The sequence below is a fragment of the Micromesistius poutassou genome, assembly GCF_964030765.1.
Source record: "Micromesistius poutassou genome assembly, chromosome: 14".
Lineage (NCBI taxonomy): Eukaryota > Metazoa > Chordata > Actinopteri > Gadiformes > Gadidae > Micromesistius > Micromesistius poutassou.
In genome coordinates this window covers 15,924,792-15,940,622 of record NC_140284.1, presented here as the reverse complement: position 1 = coordinate 15,940,622, position 15,831 = coordinate 15,924,792, and the positions used below count along the sequence as shown (strand labels likewise).

Sequence of the window (15,831 nt, the reverse complement as noted above, 5' to 3'; positions counted from 1 at the left end):
GCCCCATGGAAGGCTCCGGGCTGCCAGCCGCTTGGGCCAGAACAAAGAGGCTGAGATAGGGGAAGAAATGTTGAAAAGCAGGAGCATTGAGGGGCTCCCTGGCAATGGATGTAGCAGGGGCTTAGCACACGGAGGGAGCCAGAATGCACTCAGCCTGGCGTGTTCTGGGTTGAAGAAGAGGCCTCCACACGAGGCCTTGGACTGAACTGACCCCGATTGCAGCCCAGAGCACAAAAAGCTGAGACTGGAAAACCCAAACTCCAGAAACACACAGCTCCCCAGTCCTCCAACCGATGTCATGTCTTTGGGCAACATTTCCAGGATAGATATTTATATGTTACGAGTAGTACGTAGTAGTTTTATCGACCACATTGTGAAGGTTAAAAAATATAAATTCACCCACAAGCACAAAGGAAGCCTTTAAATCACTCTTTATTATTGTCATTATACACAGTGAGTAAACATTAGTTCATAAATACACACCATATTGCCTCATCTCTTCAGCGAGGCATGGCTACAATGTTATTTGCGTTTCCACATGTGCTTGAGTCACATTTGTATAAAAGCAGTACAATTTGTTACAAAAGATAACCCATTTACAGGTTTAATGGTTAATCATATCACATTAAAGGGTGCAAATATCACATTGTTTCATTTCTGTTAGAAGTCACTATCAGTAAGGCACTTCTCAGCGCAGTGCTCTGTAACATGAACGCGTTCCTGTAGCCCAACTCAACCAGCTTGGGGTTCACTTTACCTTCATCTAAACACGGGTGAATTTGTGTTTGGCAATTATTAAAAATAATACTGTCCATTTCCCCATATATTGCTGAATATGTGTATAATACTTTGTTGGCAAGGAACGTCTCACTGATTGAAGTCCACCATGTGGGCGTGTCGCTCCTCTCTGGACCTACGGACCTCCAACCTGCTGCTGGCTCAGGTCCAAGCGTCTGAGGAAAGGCACACTGGTACAGTGTACCAGTGGTACGGTGTACCTCTGGTACGGTTCACCACTGGTATGGTGTACCTCTGGTATGGTTTACCACTGGTATGGTTTACCACTGGTACGGGTTACCACTGGTATGGGGTACCTCTGGTACGGTTCACCACTGGTATGGGGATACCTCTGGTATGGTTTACCACTGGTACGGGTTACCACTGTTGCGGTTCACCGCCGTCCCTGGGTTCAGAGAGCCTTCTGCCAACAGACCAGAGGTCTCAAACGGACCCCTTCAGACCGGCCCTGCTGGGTTCAGACCGGCCCTGCTGGGTCGTGGTTCAGACCGGCCCTGCTGGGTTCAGACCGGCCCTGCTGGGTCCAGACCGGCCCTGCTGGGGGCGTGGTCTCCCATCTCTCCATGCCTAGTGCCGCTACGGCGCTAATGCAATGGGCTCCATTTGTAGAAGATGGATGATTGACATGTACAATGTACCAGACATGATAAAGCCCTCCCAGGACAACCCACGACCCGTTGGGACCACACTGGCTCTGTGTCAGAGTGGGACTGGTGTTCCCAGTTCACCCAGTATTGGGGTGCTGGGAAGGTGCTCCGCCCAGTCTAGTCCAGTAGCCCAGGTACCAGTGGGATGGTGGGGCTGTTCACGCTATAAAAAAAACTGTTCCTGGATCTTTCAGTCTGAGAAATGTGAGGCAGCCTTGTTAGGACCAGGAAGCCTGGTCTATTGAGGACGAAGAAGCCTGGTCTGTTGAGGACCAGGACCCCTGGTCTACTGAGGAGCACTGAGGACCAGGACCTGGACTACTGAGACCAGGACTACAGAGACCCAGGGTGCAGCTCCGTGGGTTTTCAGATCCTTGGGTTCTGCACCGCTCCTTCTGACTGAGTGATGTTTGTACAGATACCACAGGATAAACTCTGAACAATTCTTTACCTGTACAGCAAATGAGCGTCATATATATCTATATCTACTATCTAGATATAGATATATATATATCCCGGTGAATGAAATGAGGAGGACAATGTTTTTTCTCCATTTCTATCCGTTCTATATCTATAGAGCTACACTCTGGTGGGCACGTGCAGGTGCATAGGTTCCAGCGTGGGCTGGGTGCTAAGTGTTATGTGCATAGGCAGGGGGGCCGGTTCAAAGGTAGAGTCCCAAGGCGGAGGTCCCTGGGGAGGGGGGTGGGGGGGGGGGCCCCTTTGCTATCCCAGCAGCACCCTCTGCAGGCGGTCGGCGGGCACGCTGCTCTCGTCCTCCGACTCGGCGTCGCTCTGTGGGTTGGAGCTGCAGGGCGAGGTGCACTCCGGGGAGCACAGGTAGTGCATCAGGGGCAGACGGTACTTCCCGCAGAAGTCCACGAACTTGATGTGGCGCACGCACGAGTCAAAGTACACGCCTGCAACAGAAGGAGGGTGGGTTGTGAAACCCGGTGACCCGGTGAGAGTCTGACAGGAGGTGGAGGGCAAACAACGCCGGGCGAGGAGAGCGGGACACAGATGAAGGGTTTAGACCGCTCGCTGTAGCAGAAGGATCAGACTGGGAAACCTTGTGATATTGTTTTATGATTGGTGCTGTGTTAGAGCAGGTTATGTTTGATACCGGATGTTGTTTCGATGTGTCACACGCCTTGTCGTGTTGTGAGACAAACCAGGTAAAATGAGGTCAACAGAGAGGAATCAGTTAACCATTTGTACAAATGTTTTCGGCTTCGTTCAGGAGCTAGAGTCGGTTGTAACCAGAAGGTTGCTGGTTCGCGTGTCAGCTCAGGGACAGCCGTCAGTGTGTGAATGTGTGTATTAATCGGAGTCGCTTTGGATAAAAGCGTCCGCTAAATGCCCTACATTTACATTTAGTAGACACTTTTATCCAAAGCGACAATAAGTACATTTGTCAGAAGAAAGAGAAAGAACAATATATGTCTGTCGGTATAGTAAGGATGTTCAAAGAACCAAGTACCAAGAACTAACTATCACTAGGTTAACCCATTCCCCGTATACAACAAAGATAGCTAGGATGAGATGCTACACAATGCTAAGTCCTTTTTTAAGAGCCAGGACGTACAACATACAATAAGTGTGTACATTAAGCGCCAGTAAGTGCTAATGTAAAGAATATCAAAACAACAACAAGGGCCGTCAGCAGCCCCGGGTGGAGCCCGGATCGGGCGGGGTCAGAGCGGGGTCTCACCGGCACACTTGGGGTTGGGGCACTTGCTGGCCAGGTCCAGGTAGTGCAGCAGGTGGGCGGGCAGGTCGCAGCGCGAGTACGGCACGTTGCGGCTCTTCACCGTGCGGCCGGCCAGCTCCAGCAGCGAGGGGGGGTCGTAGGTCATCTCCTTGACGAAGCGCACCACCAGCGGGTTGCCGCGGAGACTGAGCTCCTGCAGCCGCACCAGGCTGAGGATCTCGCGCGGCAGGTAGGTCAGCAGGTTGTTGTGCAGGCTGAGTGAGCGCAGGGAGTGGAGCCTGCGGACAGAGAGGAGCGTTTACTCTCACAGTGCTTTACAATATTGCCCAACATTCACCCATTCATGCACACATTCACACAGTCAACCACGGACGGCGGTGTCAGCCACAGAGGGTGACAGCCAGCTCGTCAGGAGCAGTGAGGGTGAGTGCCTTGCTCAAGGACACCTCGACACTCAGCTAGGAGGAGCCGGGGATCAAACTAGCAACCTTCTGGTTACCGGGTTCCGCTCTACCTCCTGAGCCACATGCCGCCTCTACTAATAATGTTGGCTACAACATGTTACCGCCCCACCGGTCCTAAGACAGCTACTCATCACGCACACTTAGTGCCAAATCGATGAATATAGTTTAAAAAAAGTTTAAAAAAAAAAATCAATTTAAGTTTAAAAGTTTACAAAGTTCAAATTATAAAGTTGTTTTTATCTATCTACAGCTGTCACTCAAGGTGACGGCCTCGTGTCAATGATATAACTGAACAACATCTAGTCTGAGTCTGGGGGCGGGGGGGGGGGGGCGGCGGGGTACCTGGTGAGCTGCGGCGGGACCCCCTGGATGCGGTTGTCACACAGCCCCAGGTAGCTGAGGTAGGGCAGGTTGGCCAGCTCCGGGGGGATGGAGGTGATGAAGTTCCCTCCCAGATACAGGAGCTCCAGGCTGCAGGGGGGAGAGACCGTCAGGGGGGGAGAGACCGCATGCAGACACAGGCACGTCAGAACAGACACAGCGCAGACACCAGCGGTCTGCCGGTGGACCAGCAGTCTTCTGGTCCACCCGGCAGACCGCTGGTCCACCAGACCGCTGGTCCACCCGGCTGGTTCAGAGGGGTGGTGGAGGGACGGAGGGCAGGAAGGGGTTACCATTAGCGGTCAGTAGAGCAGCCTGTCCTGCTGCTGGGGAAATTGATGATGCAGCTACTGGGAGAGAGGGGCTCATTTGTCTTTGGTGCCAGAGCACCCCCCCCCCCCCCCCCCCCCCCCCATGCAGGCCCCTCCTCCTGGAGCCGGCAAGCCCCTCCCCCTGCAGCCAGCAGGCCCCTCCTCCAGCAGGGAGCGGGAGAGGACATGGAGTTCACCCACTCTGGTCTCTGTTTAACACGCCAAGTGCTTTTATGTGGCGTGACAGGACAGCAGTCCGCCTCCATGCTCCTAAAGCAGGACAACTTACCCTTCCATAAAACAGGCTGCTATCGGTACTATTAGCGGTGTAAAGATGAAAAACAGAGATATTGGGATATTAACAACCTCCTGGAAAGTCTACCGTAACCGTGTGCATTGAGATCCAAAACACCTCTACGTTAAGACTCCTGGGGCCGGTTGCACCAATTGGTCTTTACGAAGCTTAGTCTTAAGTCTTAGTTGGTCTTTGTTAAGACCTGTCTTTAAATTCCATAGTACACTGGTTGCACCAACGGAATTCATGACCAGGCTTAACTAAGCCTGGTTTAAGCAATGCACGTTCATATGAATGCATGGAACTCAGCGCAGTGCAATCAACAGCTGTAGTGTCAGCGTTAAAGCAGCATTGCGGTCTGATTCAAACTGCAAATCAGGCGACAGTTCGTCTATTAGAGAAAAAAAATCTCTCTTCTGCTGAACCTAAACCGCTCGATTAGTTCACTGTCATCATAGACATCTATCGGATACGTCCTGTCCCGTACTACTCTCTCTCTTCTAAATGCTCGCTCATTTTTTAGTCTGTATATTAGACATGCCATCGTTTGCCTATAGCCTACTAACGTATTTAGCAAATATTTTCTTTGATTGTTACTATAGAGACTTAACAGACACTTTGGCCAGTGGGCAGACCCCCCACTGGACCAGCCCATCCTCTAGAGACAGAACCCCTCCTCTAGAGACAGAACCCCTCTTCTAGAGTCAGAACCCCTCTTCTAGAGACAGGATCCCTTTTCTAGAGACAGAACCCCTCTTCTAGAGACAGGATCCCTCTTCTAGAGTCAGAACCCCTCTTCTAGAATCAGGACCCCTCTTCTAGATTCAGAACCCCTCTTCTAGAGTCAGAACCCCTCTTCTAGAGTCAGAACCCCTCTTCTAGAGACAGGATCCCTCCTCTAGATTCAGAACCCCTCTTCTAGAGTCAGAACCCCTCTTCTAGAGACAGGATCCCTCCTCTAGAGTCAGAACCCCTCTTCTAGAGTCAGAACCCCTCTTCTAGAGACAGGATCCCTCCTCTAGAGACAGAACCCCTCTTCTAGAGACAGGATCCCTCCTCTAGAGTCAGAACCCCAGCTCTAGAGCCTGCACTTCACCCCCACACGCTCTGTGTGTACTAATGAGCCGTGAGCGGGTGTGAGCTTGGAACAGGTGTGACCTTTCACCTAACAGCAGGTCACACTGACCCAATACCGTCTGTTGACGACCTGCTGATAACAAGATATGAACCCCCAACCCCTGGTCCTAACCCACCTGGTCCTGACCCCCCCCTGGTCCTGACCCACGCCCACCTGGTCCAGACCCCACCTGGTCCTGAGCCCCCTGGTCCAGACCCCACCTGGTCTTACAACGCATCATCATCATCCTCAGTGAGGCCGTGGATGAAGAGGTATAGTAGGCCTACTATTTAACAATCTTACCCTGACAAGCAACCGATCAGTAACGTTACCTCGCATACGTTATTTATCCTATTGAAGCTATTTTGTATTATGATATCGTTCTAATTATATTGAACATCTCGCTTCAAGATAACCATGTCCAGAGTAAAACGACAAGTTACCCAGATCCGACCCGTGTCCCGGGACGTTTGGGCCGGACCCGGAGAGGCGGTCCTACCTGGTAAGGTCCTCGATCTCGGCGGGGATGCTCCTCAGGCGGTTCCCCCCCATCGAGAGGGACTGCAGCCGCCGCAGCTTGGTGCACTGGAGCGGGATCTCCTCGAAGCGGTTCCCGCTGAAGTTCAGCGTCTCCAGCTGCATGGAGCCGAACTCCTTGGGCAGCGAGGCCTCGTCCAGCCGGTTGTTCTTGGCGATGAAGGTCTTCAGCTTGGTCAGCCGGGTGATGTCCTCGCTGAGGACGGACAGGCCGTTGTTGCTGATGTCCAGAAGCTGGAGGTTGGAGAAGAGGAGGACGGACAGCGGCAGCGAGGCCAGCCGGTTGTGGTGGAGGTACAGCTCCACCGTGTCGCTCCTCCGCTCCTCGCCCAGGCTCTCCGGGCTCAGGGTGCTGAGCTGGAGCCGGGAGAAGTCCAGGACCCCGGGTCCGGCGGGTCCCGCGGCTCCTGCGGCGTCCAGGGGCTCCATGTCGGACTCGGACCAGGGGGACCAGTAGGACTCAGATCCAGAGGACCAGTAGGACTCAGACCAGGAGGAGCAGATCTTCAGCTTCAGCTGCCGAGGGATTCTTCTCTAAGTTCATCCACCAATAGAAAGCCAGGAGTACTGTGGCAGCTTCCGGATCACCAGCTTAAAACGCGTTTAGGACGAAAGAAGACGCGTGTCGACCCTGCTGCTGCCGGGACGTTCCGCTACGAGCCGCTCCGAGATGTGGGTCAGGATCAACTGTCAATCAAACAGGGACATGACCATCCCGTCGAGCACCGCCAGAACCTGAGTTGAGCAGTCGAGGCGCAGCGGCTCTATGAGCGGTTATGAGCGGTTCAGGTTCTGGGGTGGGCTGGAGGGCGGGTCCCTCCTCTGCAGAGCTAATAGAGGGCGTTCATTGGTCGGTCTCCCTGTCCGTCATATTGCAGCGGGTGTAACAGGTTTTTATTGGAGATAAAAATGCTACACATATTCACCAGGCAACTTTAATCAAGTTAATGAAGTTACAACACCGACTTATTTTAGGTATTTTTCCGGTTCATAGGAGTAATTATTTGCGGTGGCAATGTTTCGGTCACAGAAACTCCCGTGGACTCCGACTATATGGACTTTTCTATTGCTTATTTAGGATGCACTTGAAAATGTTAAGATTCAGCTGCTAATTTAAGATGGTTAAAAAGTTTTTTTCCGAATGGACGCTTAGGTTAAAGGGGTTATAAGCGCCAGTGAAACCCATTGGTCGGCCCGGTTTGGGAGCCCCATTATGTAACACCCTGGTCGATTGCATAATGCAGGAGCACGTTGAGGTCGTGTTTGGAATGGGAATCACACAGATTTACTGAAGCAATCCTATCTGCCATATCCCCCTCTATAGGCCTTTATTAATGTTATCTATGCTGCTACTTATTTGTACTTATTTAGTAGTTACCTTACCTATACTTTATCTTGTATTGTATGTGGCTGTTGAGGAACCAAGCCCACGAATTTTACTCTTGTATACTTGTACAATAAGATGTAATACAATTCTGATTCTGCTGGTTATTACGTGGTTAGATCCTAAAATAAAGTCCCATCACAAACGTGTAGTTGTAGTTTATGTAGGGTTTATTGGCATACATACATATACCTTACAGTCTGTGCACTTCTAGTAGAATATAAAAGATCAAGCTTGTATCTATATGCAGTCACACAAACATGGGACGGGCGAACAATCACAAAGCACTGAGTCCCGTACTAGCCTTCTGCCAAACACTCATTCCTGCAGGATGTGGTGAGTGACCGGACGGTCTAAGGCACTGCGTTACTCACAGCTCTGCAATATCGCTGTGGCATTGTGACACACCACCACGAAACAAAATACTACCCTCAGCACTGCACGCACGCTCACACTCTCTCACTATCACACACACACACACACACACACACACACACACACACACACACACACACACACACACACACACACACTATATATGCACTTTGTATTTGATGCGTCTAAGTAACTTGAGTCAACAGTCAGGCTAGTCCTTCTGTAAGTGATTCTCAGAGTACAGGTATAGTGTTGTTGCTGGGTCCAGAGCGATGGGTCACCTGGAAGAGTTTCTGTTACATTTCATTAAACACTCGCAACAACAGCTTTGGTTTCGCCTCTCCCCCGTTCTACATGTGTGATCTGAATCAAACGGCGCGCTGGAAGCTTCTTCTGGCTTAGCCAACATATATCTACACATGGAAGAGCATCAGATAGTGAGAGACAGAGAGAGAGAGAGAGAGAGAGAGAGAGAGAGAGAGAGAGAGAGAGAGAGAGAGAGAGAGATTGCTGAGGGAGCATAACACAGGATCATGTGATTTACATGTCTAGAGATTAACGTAGGTCAGGATATATAACATGTGATACATATGAGTTGATCGTGTCGGCGGTACAAAACTACGATTGCATTTGCTGTACGATACCAGCTTATAACGGGCCCTGGAAATGTAAACGCACGTTAAAAAAGGCGCGAGGAGATAGAATACAATAAAACAAAGCAGTGCATCCGTCACGTGGTGTACGATGGAAGGGCCGACCGAGGGACCGTCGGGGCCCCGGCCCCGTACCGGCCCCGTCCCAGGGCCCCCGGGGACAAAACGTTCTGGTCAGGATCTCGAGATGGAACCCTTTCTGTCGTTTCTGATCCCCTGTGATCCAAACCAATCTCTCAGTGTTCAGTCCAGTTCTGTTCCATCACATGATCACTCACACAATAATACAAAGGACTTCTCTGTGAAGACAGAAGAAAGTCCATCCCGTGTGTAGTGGGTGAGATCTTAGTACTGGGATCAAACCAGTCAGTAGGCCAATGGGACAAGGACCTGCTAGGATAATACTTAACGTTGCCCCCGGAATCGAACAAACGTTGACACAAAGACAGAGACACACACATATAAAAAAGCATAATAATTAACACAGGAGAGAATCATGAAACAAATAAATCATTGAAACCACAGGGCCCTTAAGAGACATCTTCAAGTGGAGAGGAAGTGATGTCGTCTCCTCCTTCCTGTGCTCAGACCTCCTTGGTGCTGGCCTTCATCTTCTCAACGGTCTCCTGTTTCAAACACGAGAAACGTCATCATCAACAACCCTGATGAGTCGGCCATCGGAATGTAATTGGTGTATGTTGTCCCAAGCTGGGTCTATTTGTGTTTGGTGTTTTGAAACCACGCCCAGACTGAAGTCTAAGCCTGAACTCATAGGATCACGTGAAAAGCTGTTTCATTGAAAAGCTCCCGGTCAACACAAACCGATAGTTTGGAATCTAATCGAACGAAACTTGGACTCAGAGGGATCAAAGTGTTTTTGTTTGGACAACTGAGTGCAGCTCCTGCCCTCACTCACCCACTCACCAGCTTGGCTCTCAGCCAGTCACACAGAAAACACAACTGCTCCCAGCTACTGGCAATATGCAAATGGGCCGAACGTTTACCAGGGAAAAGCAGTCGATGCCCCATGATTGGATGGTCGGTGTGAAAGGATTCTTTACTCGCTCTAGAACTTGATTTTCTTTCTGGACACTGGACAGGTTCCATAACTGCATTGTGCGTCTAAATAGGTTTTAGAATCAGATGGAATAGAAAGATTCCAGAAATGTACTGAATTGTATTGTGGCAGTGGAAAGAGCTGACCAATAGACCAGAGTCAGAAGAGAAACCCTTTCACAACCATTACCTTACAGAAGAACCATTACCTTAAAGAAGAACCATTACCTTAAAGAAGAACCATTACCTCAAAGAAGAACCATTACTTTAAAGAAGAACCATTACCTTAAAGGCATTTTTTGGGGTATTGCTCATTGCATAGTTGATAAGATCAATGGTGGAGTTTCCTTTGTTTGAAACCTTTAAAACTACCACAGGGCCTGTAAAAAGTTATTGTATTAACATAATAATATTATTATTATGATGCTACTATTATTTCTGCTATCAGCTGAGTGTTAGACCCGGGGAGAGGAGGAGGAGCCAGGGGGGGAGCGAGGGGGAAGAGTGAGGGGGAGGAGCTAAGGGGAGGAGCGAGGGGGAGGAGCAAGAGGGAGGAGCGAGGGGGAGGAGCCAGGCGACCCACCTGGTGCTTGTTGAGCTCCGCCACGCGGCGGTTCCACTCCTCCTCGGTGACCTCAGCGCCGGCGTCGGCCGACTCATCCGCCACCGCCGCCTTGTCTGCAGGGCGACGAACACAGAGACCGGTGTCAGCCGCTTCCCTCAAGACCCCCGTCCAGCCCACCCGGGCCCCCCCACCCCACCACACACCACCCCACCCCAGGCCCCCCCTGTGATTGGGGGTCGCCGCGGGGCGGAGGGACAGCGTGAAGGCCTTGACACAGACAGACGCTGAGAACACTTCTTTAATATTCCTGCTCAAAGCAGAACTTCATGAAGCGAGGGGGTTAGCGGCGCCCCTCGGACCCACGCGGCTCTGGGGGCTCTGCTGGAGCCAGAGGACGGGGTACGGGTACGGACAGACGTGACAGACGCGGTGAGGTCGTACCGGAGCAGGTCATGGCGGTGCACACCCAGTTCCCGCAGGCGCACACGCAGCGGTTGCACTCCACCTGCGTCTCGGCCCCGTCCTCGTAGGTCTCATCCTCCAGGGCGCACTCTGAGGGGGGCACGCACACACACACACACACACACACGCACACGCACACGCACACATGCACACGCACGCACGCGCACACACGCACGCACACACGCACGCACACACACACACACACACACAGACACACACACACACAGACAAGTAAACACACAAAAGTAAACACAGGTTTTGTGTGTATGAGTGTGTGGTTGTGTATGAGTGTGTGGGAGTGTATGAGTTTATGAGTGTGTGTGTGTGTGTGTGTGTGTGTGTGTGTGTGTGTGTGTGTGTGTGTGTGTGTGTGTGCTTGTGTATGTGTATGTGTGTGTGTACGTGTGTGTGTGTGTGTGTGCTTGTGTGCTTGTGTATGTGTATGTGTGTGTGTATGTGTGTGTGTGTGTGCTTGTGTATGTGTGTGTGTGTGTGTGTGTGTGTGTGTGTGTGTGTGTGTGTGTGTGTGTGTGTGTGTGTGCTTGTGTATGTGTGTGTGTATGTGTGTGTGTGTGTGTGTGTGTGTGTGTGTGTGTGTGTGTGTGTGTGTGTGTGTGTGTGTGTGCTTGTGTATGAGGGTTCTGAGAAACATTCCATCCTGTTGAATGTTTGGCCAGCAGGCTGCAGCCAGACTGAGCGGTGAACTTTCCCCCAGATTCCTCAAGCTCTCCCTCGATCCTGACCTTTCCCCCAGATCCTGACCCCTGACCCCTCCCCAGACTTCAGCGTGGAGCAGCAGAAGGTGTGGCCCCTGTAGATAGGCAGTGGGGGGGGGGGGGGGGGGGGGGGCTGTGGGCCATTGTGAGGTCTGATTGTTTTGCTGACTGCCTGGTTTTACCCCGGTCATCGTCTGCCTGCCTCGTCAACGTCCCGGTGAAAGTACGCACAGAAGTAATCAGTAGCAACACGCTAGGAGCTATAAAGTCATCTGTTGTTAAACACAGGGCCTTCATGAGACCATTACAACATGTACCATTGATTCTTATATATATATTAAACCCGGGCCCCTGATGTTACCCTGATGTTAACCTGATGTTACCCTGATGTTACCCGGGCCCCTGACATTACCCGGGCTCCTGACGTTACCCGGGCCCCTGATGTTACCCTGATGTTAACCCGGGCTCCTGATGTTACCCTGATGTTACCCTGACGTTACCCTGATGTTACCCTGATGTTATCCCGGGCCCCTGATGTTACCCTGACGTTACCCGGATGTTACCCTGATGTTACCCGGGCCCCTGATGTTACCCTGACGTTACCCGGATGTTACCCTGATGTTACCCGGGCCCCTGATGTTACCCTGACGTTACCCGGATGTTACTCGGGCCCCTGATGTTACCCGGGCCCTTGATGTTAACCGTACTTTTCTCTGGCGGGTTGAACCCGGGCTTCAGGCAGTTGAGGAACTCGTCAAAGCTCAGCTTCCAGTCTGCGTTCTCGTCTGAGAGCTCGATGAGGGCGTCCACACACAGGCTCCTGCAGAGAGGGAAGCTGGTGTTTAGGGACAGCAGGGGCCCACTGGGGGCCTCTACAGACCCCAGGCAGTACAACAGGCCCCGTGTTATCTGAGCCCTGTGTTGTCCTCCCGGGACGGACTGGGTTCAGTGGCAGACGGAGCAGGGCTTAAAATAGCCCCGGTCACCGTGAGGCGGATTCATCTGTTTACTCTGCAGCGGAACGCTACTGGGCCAGAGGCCACGGCACAGGACCTGGTACCAAACACACTGGTTATAATGGAGGAACCTACACACTGGTTATAATGGAGGAACATGCAGAATGGTTATAATGGAGGAACATGCAGAATGGTTATAATGGAGGAACCTACAGACTGGTTATAATGGAAGAACATGCAGAATGGTTATAATGGAGGAACATGCAGAATGGTTATAATGGAGGAACATGCAGAATGGTTATAATGGAGGAACATGCAGAATGGTTATAATAGAGGAACATGCAGAATGGTTATAATGGAGGAACATGCAGAATGGTTATAATGGAGGAACATGCAGAATGGTTATAATGGAGGAACATGCAGAATGCCAGCAGACACTGACGGACAGACTCTGGCATGCAAACACAGATAGACAGGCAGACAGACAGACACTCAAACAGATAGACAGACATAGGACAGACAAACACACAGAAGAACAGACAGGCAGACAGGCAGACAGACAGACACTCAGACAGACACTAAGACAGACCTGAGCAGCTTGTTGCTCTCCTGGTCGGCGTACGACTGCATGTCCACGTTGGAGTCATTGTGCTGGATGAACTTGAGCAGCTCTGCAGAGTCCAGCTGAGTGTCGCCGTTGTCGTAGGTCTGGAGGTCAGAGGTCAAAGGTCAGAGGTCAGACAGAACATACATACAGACGTATCCCTATCTTTTAAGATACATTATCTGTATATTTTACAAGCAAAACTAGGAATCTTGTCTCCTACACCACATGACTATCTCCACGCTGGGGTCAACACGTAGACAGCATGTGCGCACACACACACACACACACATAGACACACACACACACACACACACACACACACACACACAGACACACACAAACACACACACACACACACACACACACATTATTCATACATATTGACATTCATGCAGCATGGATTTACTCTGTAAACATGCAATCATCCTCTGTCCGCGAGCTGGGACCACAGAGACCACAGACCAGGGGGGCGTTGCCTGGCAACCGCCCGCCTGTCCCCACTCCCCCCACCAGGGGCCCGAGGAGGGGCTTTGAGTCGGCCAGAGAACCTCGAGCACAGAGGCCCCCCCCCCGCGGTTTGGATGAAACAGGAGGGAGAGGAACTTCATTGAAGTTCACTGACACCCCACCTACCAGCCGACAGGGACGTGGTTATCATTCATGTGACGGAGCGTGGCCTGACAGCTCTGGAGTTAGAGGGGGAGGGGGGGGGGGGGGGCACAGCTGGGACGAGAGAGCAGGAGGAGAGGATGGGGAGTGGAGACCAGGTGTGTGTGGGTGTGTGTGTGTGTGTGTGAGTGAACCATCACTGATTTAAAATGTTTCCCCTGTATGTATGTCCGTTAATGATGGCCCCCACTGCACTCCTGACCATCTCTGAAGGAGGGGTACCCCACTCTCCGTTCCTTCTCTAGATTTCTTCCTTCCTAATTCAGGGAGTTTTTTCTTGCCCTCTGGGGGGGGCTAGGGTTGGGGGGGGGGGGCCCGTTAAGCCCTTTGAGATCGTACCTGTGATTAAGGGCTACACAAATAAAGTTGAATTGAATTGCGTGTGTGTGTGTGTGTGTTTGGTCGGGTGCTTCTGAGAACCATTCCATCCTGAGCTGCAGCTCCTCCTACAGGGAGAGAGCAGGAGGAGACACGGGGAGAGAGCGGCCCCCTGAAGGTCTGCCCGCCTCCGGGACCCCCGCTGGTAGGGCAGCGGACGGTGAAGGCCTTCAGCACGCGGCCACGCCCACCTTGAAGTAGCGCAGCAGGATGTCGGAGAAGTTGGAGCCCTTGTTGAACCAGCCGTCGGGAACCACCTCCGTCTGCAGCCACTGGATCACACGGCTCCGCAGCTCGTTACGGTCCGCCACGTAGCACACCACTGGAGGGGAGGAGTCAGAACACAGAGGGGAGGAGTCAGAACACAGAGGGGAGGAGTCAGAACACAGCTCAGACCACGGGAGGAGGGAGGAGTCAGAACACAGAGGGGAGGAGTCAGAACACAGCTCAGACCACTGGAGGGGAGGAGTCAGAACACAGAGGGGAGGAGTCAGAACACAGAGGGGAGGAGTCAGAACACAGCTCAGACCACTGGAGGGGAGGAGTCAGAACACAGAGGGGAGGAGTCAGAACACAGAGGGGAGGAGTCAGAACACAGCTCAGACCACTGGAGGAGGGAGGAGTCATTAAGTTCAGATCAGACCCACAAGGTCAGCCAAGCAGAGCTGTCTGATCTTTGTCGGCTCCTCTCCTCCTATGGCCTTCAAGATTGACTCTTGAGCTACGGTGTCGACATCAATATCACGCTCGCACGCATACATACACACACACACAAATACACATGAACACACAAATAGACATACCCATCAACACACACACCCACACATACCCATCAACACACACACACACACACACACACAACCATTCCCATGTTTTGAGTAAGTTTGGCTCCCTGCTCTTCATCAGACAGAAGGTGAGGGACAGAGTTGAGCTCACCTGGGCTGGCGGCCGCGAGCTCGCTCTTCTTCTCTGAGGACGACAAGAGGAGAGGGAGTGAAGAGAGTAGTCAGTGTTATTAGTGGGGGTGAACCGAGGGCAGATCTGACGTGACGGTTCTCCGTCTCTCCAGAAATGATCAATGTTCAGCAGGATCAGGTTCACAGACGTCACAGAGCACAGTCACAAAGTGCGTGCTGGAGATTAGATAATAACTAATATTAGATGAATTTACAGATTTAAACTGCAGGCCTTGCAGACAGGCTGTGATTTGGAGGTCAAAGGTCAGGTCAGGTAGTAGCGGCCTTTGAAATACAAGCAGAGAGAGAGACAGAGAGAGCGAGAGAGAGAGAGACAGAGACAGAGACAGAGACAGAGTGATAAATAGAGAGAGGGAATGAGATGGAGAGAGAGACATACACACAGAGACACACATAGAGAGACAGATAGAGAGAGATAGGGAGAGATAGGGAGAGAGCCAGATAGAGAGCGAGAGAGAGACAGATAGAGAGCAAGAGAAAGAGTGGGAGAGAGAGAGCTTGGCCGCTTACATCACTTCTATAAAGCGTGTGTAGTGCCTAGGCCTGTGATTATCGACTTTTGAACCTGACTATTTAATGACTCAGTCATAATAAAGGATCTAATCCGGTTCAAACAGCCCGCTGCAGACAGCAAAGGCAGTGCTCCGACTGGCGTTCTTTACTTTATATCTCTAACAATTGAACTCTACTTCTTAAACTGTTTTACGTGTAATTGTCTGTCCATTAGGGAACCAACAGCACTCCTAGCCCGCCCTCCAACGGCAGCAATGCA

The 15,831-nt window shown here is 51.6% G+C and overlaps 2 protein-coding genes across 2 annotated transcripts in view; both read right to left on the bottom strand.

Annotated features, from left to right (window-relative positions):
* Window positions 1–416: 416 nt before the first annotated feature.
* Window positions 417–6,955, bottom strand: LOC311358294 (leucine-rich repeat-containing protein 58-like). The gene is made up of 4 exons (XM_084478287.1): window positions 6,224–6,955; window positions 3,963–4,091; window positions 3,157–3,434; window positions 417–2,365 (listed from the first exon to the last, which is right to left on the bottom strand). Exons 1-4 carry the CDS (start codon window positions 6,688–6,690, stop codon window positions 2,172–2,174), a joined length of 1,068 nt encoding a protein of 355 aa, XP_084334413.1. The 5' UTR covers window positions 6,691–6,955; the 3' UTR covers window positions 417–2,171.
* A 1,687-nt stretch (window positions 6,956–8,642) lies between these two features.
* Window positions 8,643–15,831, bottom strand: part of LOC311358670 (follistatin-related protein 1-like) — an 18,152-nt gene continuing 10,963 nt past the window's right edge. The window contains exons 3-9 of the mRNA XM_084478781.1: window positions 15,019–15,051; window positions 14,274–14,404; window positions 13,018–13,136; window positions 12,180–12,292; window positions 10,736–10,846; window positions 10,313–10,407; window positions 8,643–9,299 (exon numbers count right to left, since the gene is read on the bottom strand). Coding sequence (XP_084334907.1) covers window positions 9,258–9,299; window positions 10,313–10,407; window positions 10,736–10,846; window positions 12,180–12,292; window positions 13,018–13,058 — 402 coding nt within the window. The 5' untranslated portion in view covers window positions 13,059–13,136; window positions 14,274–14,404; window positions 15,019–15,051 and the 3' untranslated portion in view covers window positions 8,643–9,257. The remainder of the gene's footprint in view (window positions 9,300–10,312; window positions 10,408–10,735; window positions 10,847–12,179; window positions 12,293–13,017; window positions 13,137–14,273; window positions 14,405–15,018; window positions 15,052–15,831) is intronic.